The following is a 10,417-nucleotide window of genomic DNA, read 5'->3' on the forward strand; positions in this document are numbered from 1 at the left end:
GGTCTACAGAGCTAGTTCCAGGACAGGCTCCAAAGCCACAGAGAAACCCTGTCTCGAAAAACCAAAAAAAAAAAAAAGAACTAAAAGTACATACGTATGTACGTATGTACGTAAGTGTGTGTGTGTGTGTGTTGGTGGTGGTGTTGGAGATTGAACCAGGGGCCTCACACACAGTAGGCAAATACTGTCCCTTGAAGCTATGTCTCCAGTCCCTCACTTGCCCTATGGCAAAAACATTCCACTTGTGGGACAGGACTTCCTCTTATAGACTCAGGTAGGTATGCAGTGAGGCAGGGAACAAGACAGTGGCTATCTGGCTGCACACAGCAGGGGGAAAGTGGATGCCAACTTCAAGTGCCACCAGTGCAGATATCATTAAATAAATGCCTCTCATAAAATGGGGAACTGTAGACAACAAAGAGCAAAGATCATCTCTGACAGACCGAAGAAAGCACTTTGTGTAAGTACCCATTCAGGTATTATCTATCTACTTATTTGTCTATCTAATCTAATCTATCTATCTATCTATCTATCTGATATTATGTGGGGGCACAAGTGCCACATGCACAACTGTGACATCAGTTCTTCCCTTCCACCCTTATGTGGGAAACAAACTCAGGTCATGGGACTTTTTACAAAGTGCTTTTCCCTGCTGAGCCATCTTTCAGGCCCCAGTTACGCATTTTTATCCTGCTTGGTTTTGTTCCTTGTGATGGTCATAGGCTATAAAGTCACCTTGAACACTGAACCATTGCCTTTAGGGGGAAGAATTGGGGGTTAGGTCCCCAGAGGCCTCTGACAGCCATGCGTCACCAGTCGGTCAATACATAGCGTACGTAACTTTGAAGGGTTTATTTCCATTTAACATGCTGTATTGATGATTCATTAACACCGAACTCAGGGCAAGAAGCACACTGAACACCTAACCAGGAAAGACAGGCACCTTCTCAGAGAGGCAGGACACAGTTTTCCTGAGCACAGAAAACAGGACAATAGCCTTGCAGGAAGAGGTATGGGGGGCACCTGAAGTAGCAGGGCCACCAATAAAACTGTGAGGAAACACAGCCTCAACCGGAACACAGAAGAAGGCTTGTTTACCATGGGAGAGATCAGCCGAAGACAGAGCTCCTCCCCTTTCCACCTCGGCTGGGAAAACACAGAAAGGGCAATCAGCAATTTCCACTGCTCTGCCCACAGGCATGGATGAAAGCAGCAGCAGTGGTTTTTGCCTAATTTTTTTTTAATGAAGGACTGGGAATGAACCTCAGGCGAAAAGTGTTTCTCTAGCACACACAAGGTCTTGCGTGCAATTCCCCAGCACCAGAGGTGGAGGGGAGAGAGGGTGCAGTTAGACAAATCCATGAGCCTTAAGTGCAGAATCATCGAATCATGGGGAGCAGCTAGCTGACTGTATCAAAGCATAGACATAGCACATTTCCACAAAAATATACCAGATCAATTTGACACAGAAGCCTTCCAGAGGTTTCCTTCCTGTCTAGAATGGTGGAAAGTGATTTTATTTTATCCTTTGGATCTCATTTCTAACTGATAAAGGATTTCTAATTTTTAAAGACCTGTACTGAGGAGATGAGCCCCTGTGCAGGTGAGCTACAAGTGACAGGCTCACTCTGGACTAAGGGACTCTGCCTAAGAAAGGACCCCATCCAGACAGGGATGCGCTGTCCTGACAGAGATCACATGGCTACCTCCCACTCTTCCAGGGAGGTTTAGGAACTGACTTGAAGGCCAAGAAAGAACTCAGCCTCACCTAAAAACTAAGGCTGGGGGCTGAGGAAATGGCCAGAGGGTAAAAATATTTGCTGCCAAGCCCGATAAGCCCGATGACCTGAGTTTGATCCCCAGGAATCAGGATGAAAGGAGAAAACTGATCCTTCTCTGAATTGTTCTCTGATCTCCACAGGCACAGTATAGAATGGGAATCTCTGTCTCTGTCTCTGTCTCTCTCTCTCTCTCTCTCACACACACACACACACACACACACACACGCGCGCGCGCGCGCCATCAGAACATGATTCTAAGAGGCAGAAGGACGACCATCATCCCACTACCCCCACCTTCCACGGCTTTCCAGACCTGAGGCGGTCGGCCAGGAGCCGGATAGGCTTCCAGCACACAGGCAACCACTCAGCAATGAGCACTGTTTTCCCAGGGAGGGTGTGGGGGCTGAAATGGAAGGCAACAGAAGTCTGTGGAGACAAAGCCCGTGGGGTTGAGATGAATGAGGGGAAAGAACGGAGAGGCAGGCCCTGGCATGGCACTCGCTGCATTCACTGGGAGTTTATGATGGCATGATAAACGATGGCTGTCTTCCTGCTAGGAATTGAGAGTAGTTTCCCTCTCCCCACCAATTATAAAGACACACCAAGCTCACCTAGGTCAGAAAGAATACAAACCAATTTGTGGATACAGACTGCGAGTACAGGGGAAAGTACATTTTGTATATATAATCAAAAATATTAAAAAATATTGCATATGGGTACACATGTGTGTTCACAATGCGTATATGTAAGTATGCAGGCCATGGTACACATGTAATGGTCACACAGAACAACTTAGTGGAGTACATTATCTACATTAACGTCTGAGGTTCACGAACTCAGGCTGCTGGGCTCAAGCTGCAGGCACATTTACCCACTGAGCCATCGCACCAATTTTAAAAACTGTAGATTTTCAAAAATTATTTTTTTTTCTTTTTTTTTTAATATTTATTTATTTATTATGTATACAATATTCTTTCTGCGTGTATGCCTGAAGGCCAGAAGAGGGCACCAGACCTCATTTCAGATGGTTGTGAGCCACCATGTGGTTGCTGGGAATTGAACTCAGGACCTTTGGAAGAGCAGGCAGTGCTCTTAACCACTGAGCCATCTCTCCAGCCCCAAAAATTATTTTTTTAAATGGTAAAAACATCTTTCATGTTCTTTTGTAGCTTTAGGCCTAACATTTAAGGCCATGGGATCTTGACAAAAAGGCCATTCTGGCCTCTCTGGTTTTCTCTCCCTCTGGTTCCTGTCCAGGGCTAAAAATTCAACAGCTTTGATACTTTTTTTTTTTTTTTGCTTTTTGAGACAGGGTTTCACTATACAGCCTTGGAGGTCCTGGAACTCCCTCTGCAGACCAGGTTGGTTTTGAACTCAGAGATCTGCCTGCCTCTGCTTCCCACGTGTCGCGATTAATGGCTGAGTCACCACCATCCAGCTCTGTCTAGTTTTTCAAATCAGCTCCAGGTGACTACAGGGTCTCAACTCAGACTTAACACATGATCTGGAAAAGGGGTTTAACTGAGACCCATGCCTGAATGCTCAGAGCAGAAGCACAAATGTGAAAACTACACAGTGATCAGTGAGCAGAGGACTGGGTAAACAGACTGTGTCATCCATGATGGACAAGTCGGTGGAAGATCTGACACACGCTACATCACGGACACAGGGAAACCACTGCTCACGCACTGTATGAGCCTCCCTACATGAGAACCCAGAATACACAAACCAGACAGCTAGAAGGCAACTGAGTGGTTGCCAAGGCTGGGGTGGAAAGGAACGGAAAGTGCCTGTCTCTCAGAACAAGTGCTTCATCGCTGAGCTACATCCACGGCCCTCTTTTTTGTTTTTATTTTTTTGAGACAGGGTTTCACTAAGTTACCCGGGCTGGTCTTGAACTCACTGTAGCCCAGGCCAGCCTTGAATCTACCTAACCCCTCCAGAATTTCATTTCTTTTCTTTTCGCTTTCTTTCTTTCTCTCTTTCTCTCTTTCTCTCTTTCTTTCTTTCTTTCTTTCTTTCTCTCTCTCTCTCTTTCTCTCTTTCTTTCTTTCTTTCTTTCTTTCTTTCTTTCTTTCTTTCTTTCTTCCTTTCTTTCTTCTTTTCATCCTTTCTTTTTTTCCTAGTTTTTCAAGATAGGGTTTTTCTGTATCCTTGGCTGTCCTGGAACTCACTCTGTATACCAGGCTGGCCTCTAACTCACAGAAATCCTTCTGCCTCCTCCTCCCGAGTGCTGGGATTAAAAGTGTGCACCACCATCGCCCAGCTGGGATTACTTTTAAAGTGATAAAAAATGTTCTAGAGTGAGACAGAGTGACAGCTGCACACTAGATGGCATGGATCTACTAAATGCCATTGAATTATTAAACACCATTGAATTATTAAATGCCATTGAATTGTACTCCTTAAAATGGTTAAACTGCTGAATTTACACAATACTATAAGACAACCCAAAAATCAAGCAGTGTGACTTTGGGGTAAGTTACACTGCCTCTCTGAACCTAAAATCACAGGCATATGACATCATGACCATACATGCTGGTTGGATGGACTGGTTGGTGGGCCTACGGAAAGAAACCAGGACAGAAATGAAGCAGGGACCGGCCATTCTGTCATAGGATGTCCTGAAGCAACTCACCTGAAGTTTGTAAGTTTCCATGTTGTCGTATAATCCTTTTAATTAAGTAACAAAAACACCAAAAAGAACAGTTGGGGGACAGAGGATGGGTAAGGTGAAAAATAAAAAAAGAGGGTGGCTCTATTAAATAGTACGTTTACTGTTTTGTTCTTGTTATTGAGATAGGGTCTCACTGTGCAGCCCCGGCTGGCTTAGAACTTACTGTGTAAATCAAGCTGGCCTTGAACTCACAGAGATCTGCCTGCCCCTGCCTCCACCTCCCCAGTGCTGGGACTAAAGATGTGCCTCCCCATGATGTTTACTGTTTTGTTTTGATTTTTTTGTTTGATTGAGGGTGGAGCCCAGGGCTTTGCATATGCTGGGTAAGTTCTCTACTGTCAAACTCTACCCCAATCCTGTATGATACTTCTGTGTCTTTCCTGTGTGGAGGTAGGAGACACAATTAACTTAGTCATAGAGACTAAGGAGCCTCTTTGCCATAGTTTGGCTACCTGATTACCTAAGGTTCTGCTTGTTTTATGAGAGCTGTGGGACCCAAGGCAGAAAGAGAAGTTTCACCTATGCAAAAGCCCTTATTTGGAAACAGCGTTATAAACCTCAGAATTTGGAGTTGGGGAGATGACTCAGCCAGTTAAGAGCACTAAGGTTGGATCCCCTGCACCCGTGCACAATGCTGCAGGAGGCTGTATGTGCCTATAATTCCAGTGCTGTGGGGCTGGAGACAGGAGGATCCCTGAAGCTTGCTGGGAGACTCTATCTCAAAAAATAAACTACAAGCCGGGCAGTGGTGGTGCATGCCTTTAATCCCAGCACTCGGGAGGCAGAGGCAGGAGGATCTCTGGGAGTTCGAGATCAGCCTGGTCTACAAGAGCTAAGCTAGTTCCAGGACAGGCTCCAAAACCACAGAGAAACCCTGTCTCAAAAAAAAACAGAAAACAAAAAAAATAAAAATAAACTACAGAGCAACCAAAGAGGACACCTGAAGTCGACCTCTTGCCTCCACAGGCAGGTGCACTCATGTGCACACGCACATGCACACAAACAAATATGAATATACCTACACATAAAACCCGAGAACCTGGGGCAGTTAGGTTCCCATCACCCAAATTAGATGAGGAGATCCAAGCCTCTAGCCTCCATGGACACCCGTATTCCCATTCAGATAAAACACACACACACACACAGACACACACACACACACACAGTAAAAATAAATCTTTTTAAAAAAGCAAAATCCCTTTAGATTCACAGGTGGGGACAGCGATGCCAGGTCTCCTTATCTCAGTAATTTGATACCGAACCAGCAGAACTCCAAGTTTCCCTAGACAAGGTGACCGACCCCACCTACCCTGCGGCTGACAGTGAGCCCAGGAAAGGGAGAAGGGACGAATAGGATTTCAGGCTGTCCTTGAGCCCTGGAACATATGGCAGGTGTTCTGAGAACTCCGTTTCTGCCTCCCCCGGCTGGCTGAGGCCCATCAACATGTGGGTGGGGGCGTCTGCCTCTCCATCTGGAAGGCCCTCTTCCTCCACCACGGCGACAGCAGCACAATGGGGACTCCAGTGTGAGCCTTCCATCCCGGCTGCCCAGACAGATGCTGGGGGAGAACTCGACAGCCCCAAGGAAATCTAAGTCTCCTGCCCCCAGTAGGCCTCGCTGCAGTCCACAGATCACAGAAGCAGCAGGCCAAAGGCCATGATGTGTCTGCAACACGATGCCTGCCCTGCCCGTCTCTGATGGAGATGGCTCACCGGCCTCTGCATCTCTTCCTGAGGTGATAAGATGCTTACAAAAGACTGGGCTCTGAGCAAAATTAGCTCCCACTGATAACTTGCAAATTCTAGCTGGTCCAGATTACAGACAACCTTACAATAGGGCGGAGGTCCTAGGTGACAATAAGACAGGGTTTGGGAAACTTGAAATTCACTCTCCTGCCAGGCAGAGTGGCGTATGCCTGTAATTCTGATGTTATGGAGAATCACAACGTTTGAGGGCAGCCTGATCTCTACAGGGACTTCCAGATTCACTACGGTTACAAAGCAAGATCCTGTCTCAAAAAAAAAAAAAAAAAAAAAAATCAACCAACATCTAGCCAACCAGTCAACCAAGCAAACAAATAAAATTCCAAAACTGCTGTGTGTATGCACATGCGTGCATGGGAGCATGTGTGTTTAACAGAGTGACGGTGACCATGGGGCTTAGAGCAGTGTGCCAAGAACAGAGAAAACCACAGCAGCTTGTGGGTGCCACCCTCCTAACAATAGGAAATATTCAATAACCTAGGGTAGTAACACAGCATGGAGGAGAACATAAAACCTGATTTAAGTCAAGGGTAAACATATTGATATTAGATGCCAAGAAAATGTTCTTAATGGCAGCTGGCTAGCTTGAGACCGGGATTTCACGAACATTCTCCTCCCTAACACTAAGGACAGTACAGAGAAGAAGAATCCCAGTTCCCGAGGGATGCCTAAGTTTCGTTCCTTTTGCTGTTTCCACATATGCTCTTATGAGGACTTATGATATGCCAAGCTCTTTTCCCTCTCTGGAACTCTCTGTATGTAGTGTTTGTGCGTGTATAGGCACATATGTGACAATATGCCATGAAGGCTAGAGGTTGACATTAGATGTCTTCTAGATTGTTCTCCACCTTATCTACCGAAACAGGATCTCTCACTTGAACCCACAGCTAGTCTAACTAGTCAGTTTGCCTTACAGACACCATCTCAACCTCCCGAGTGCCGCGAGTATAGGCGGGTTGTCGCATTCGCCTGGCATTTATGTGGGTACTGAAGACTCAAACTGACAGCAAGCACTTTACCCACTGGGCCATCTCTCCATCCCTAGTGGGTGTTAATTCCAAGTACACAATCCTGTGTCTCTATATAGCTCTGACCTCGGCTGTGGTGAAAGGGGCGGGTGGCCTAAGTTCACAAATGCAGCAAGAAGCAATGAAGGTCTGTGATGGGACAGGGGTCCCCAGTGTGACTGCCATCCAGGCAGTGATGAGGAGAAAGACACAAATCCAGAGGGGAAAGAATTTGAGGTCTGGCCATTAGACTGAAGCTCTTGGTCTACCACAGAGCAGTTTTAGGTGGCAAGGTGACATAGGAGACCTGTGTGGTCAGGAGCTTCTCTAAGCTGCAGTGATCCTTACCAAGAAAGACAGATGGCCGGAGATCTGCTGTTTTCAGTGAGGCTTCTTTGGAAGGTATAGACTGCACAAGGAATGTGCTCAGGCCCGGTGACTACATTGTGGATCCAACTTTGGTCCAAAACAAGCAGTTCCATCTTTAGACCCCTCTAAAAATAGTGAATGCGAGGGCCCATTCAAAGTCCTCGTGGAAAGAAGCAGGAGACATGAGGTCGAGGGCGCAGGCACCAAGCAGCCTACGGTCTCAAATACTGTTTGTCATATACTAGTTGGGCAACCCCAAACAAGTTTTGAAGCTTCTCTGAGCCTTGATAACATCAGGTACCAAGACTGTCTGTCTTCTAAAGTCACTGTGTAGATTCATTAAGATCGAACTGTGAATATCCTTATTTACTGGGGAATAATTCTTTTGTAAACTGTGAGATGTTTTATTCTCACTGGTTTAATAAAAAGCCAAATGGCCAATAGCTAGGTAGAAAGAGGTTAGGTGGGAGAGCCAGACTGTGAGAAGAAGGGGGAAGCTGGGGAGGAGAGGGGTGAAGTCACCAGTCAGACACAGAGGAAGCAGGAGATGAACAAGCTGTGCTGAAAAATGATACCACCACATGGCAGAACATAGATAAGAAATATGGGTTAAGTTGTAAGAGCTGATTAGTAATACGCCTAAGCTATCGGCTGAGCATTTATAATTAATAAGTCTCTGTATGGTTATTTGGGCACTGGCTGGTGGGAGAAAACCCCACCTATACTTATTAGTTTCTCTGGTATGGTATAGATACAAAGCCATCAAATGATGAACACAGAAGCCATGGAAAGCTTGTAGAAATAAGCAGCAACTCAGCTGGCCGCTGAAGGAAGTGTTTCTACTTACTCGCCAGCAGGAGGCAGGAGACAGCCACAGTATACAGCTGCTTGGAGGTGGTGACGTTGTACTGGTCCATGAAGTGGTCCAGCAGGTAGATGGCCAGGTGCCGGGCTGAGGGGCAGAGATGGCAGTGTCTGCTCAGCAGGGTCAGAATGTCTACAAAGAAGCGACGGCTCTTCAGGAGCGGGGAGTGGGCACGGAAGGTAGGCAGCTTCAGTTCCTGGAGGAAGGCAAACAGAAAAAGGTGAAGGACTTGTGACCCAAAGCTTGCCCATGGACTGGCAGGGGTGGGCAGCGATCCCCTCTACATTCCTACTTGTTTTAAATCTCAAGTGATGGTGCTTGTGTTCTAGAAACCCTAGACCAATTCCCATCCACCTTCCCAAAGCACAGGCCCTTAGGACCATCGCGATGACAGAGAAATCAGGCATTTCCCCAAGGAATGTGCTGTTCAGGTCCTTAGAGCAACAAAAGAATGGTGGCCTGGAGGTAGTGACCCACATCCAAATTCCGGTTCTTCAGAACAGCTGAGTCACTTCTCTTCCTTTGTTTCTTCTTCAGGAGCTGGGGTTTAATGAGAAGCTATGCCGGGTGTCTAGCACACAGGAACCTCTCAGGGTTCTCTGGTAATTCCCTCCATGCCTAGGACCGTGAATGTCTGCTTTCCCCCATTTGGGAAAAAAACAAAACCAAGACTAAACTAAAAGGTGTTGTTGGACATGACTGTAATTCCTGTACCCAAGAGGCAGAGGCAGGGGACTGCTGAAAGTTTGAAGCCAGCCTGGTCTACACAGTGAGTTCTAGACAGCCAAGGGAATACAACAAGGACATGACTCAGGAAACAAACAAATAGATTTGAATGAATAGTTCAGTGACTAGCAAGTCCTATCTACTGTGACCACTCATGGTGGATATTTTGCCATCTGTCTCCACTGTCAGTTTCTCACTGTAGGTTCTGAAAACCAACATTCTCCTCTCGTAAGGTAGCATCTATTTTGTAATTTCTACACTGCCATGTTTTCTGAGTATATCTGCTGAACACAAGGAAAACCAGGGAAAGAAATATTGGACCAAGAATGTGTTTTTAGTTTTGAGACAGGGTCTCTCTCTATGGCTAGAGCTCACTATGCAGTCATGGCCTGTCTTGAAGTCAAGTAAATCCCGCTGGCTTAGCTTCCCAGTTGCTGGGATTTCTGATGTAAACCATCAAATCTTTTTTTTAAATTATTTTTATTGTATTGTATAAGTATTTGCCTATATGTATATATGTGGAGTGTGTGTGTGTGTGTGTGTGTGCTCGCGCGCTCATTCCTGGTGCTCTAGAAAGCTAGAAGATTTCTGGAATGATGCTTGTGAGCTGCTGGGAACTGAACCTGGGTCCTCTGAAAGAACAGAAAGTGCTCTTAACTGCTGAGCCATCTCTTTAACTCCCTACTTTCGCGCCCCCCCCCCAAAAGGACTATGTATCCCACTCTGTTCTGGAAATAGCCATCCTCCTGCCTCAGCTTCCCAAGTGCTGGTATTACAGCTGTGCACCACCACACCTTGGTCCAAAAAATATTTTTACAATAATTTTCCCCATATACCTAAGATATTTGCCTTTAAGTCAAGGTAGGTTAGATATATTTGTTGAGGAAACATCTCTATGCTCTTGGCCTTAGCACTATTTTCCTGGCTGAAATTCCGGTATCAGGAGAGCAAAGTGCAAGAAGAAGACAATAGGCAGGGCCCAAGAGAGGATGAGGCAGAGGTCATACATCCTCCTATATACCCACAAAGGCTGCAAGGCACAGAACTAAGGAATGCTGGAGGCTGGATGCTGGCATATGCTGCTGGGCTGTCCATAATGTGTCTCATTGGGTCTGGAACATCGCCATCCCGAAGCCACCAAGACTGCCTTGCTCACAACCCAAACAGTTCCCATTGGTCCTCTGGCCTGGACCTGTGGCAGACATTCTGGGCTAGTTTAGGTCTCATG

General features: G+C 46.2%; 1 protein-coding gene across 1 annotated transcript in view; it reads right to left on the minus strand.

Annotated features, from left to right (window-relative positions):
* Ccnjl (cyclin J like) overlaps positions 1 to 10,417 on the minus strand; it is a 58,908-nt gene that overhangs the window by 19,654 nt on the left and 28,837 nt on the right. Inside the window, exon 3 of the mRNA XM_005368180.3 lies at positions 8,446 to 8,659. Coding sequence (XP_005368237.1) covers positions 8,446 to 8,659 — 214 coding nt within the window. The remainder of the gene's footprint in view (positions 1 to 8,445; positions 8,660 to 10,417) is intronic.

This window comes from Microtus ochrogaster, unplaced genomic scaffold, assembly GCF_000317375.1.
Source record: "Microtus ochrogaster isolate Prairie Vole_2 unplaced genomic scaffold, MicOch1.0 UNK30, whole genome shotgun sequence".
NCBI lineage: Eukaryota > Metazoa > Chordata > Mammalia > Rodentia > Cricetidae > Microtus > Microtus ochrogaster.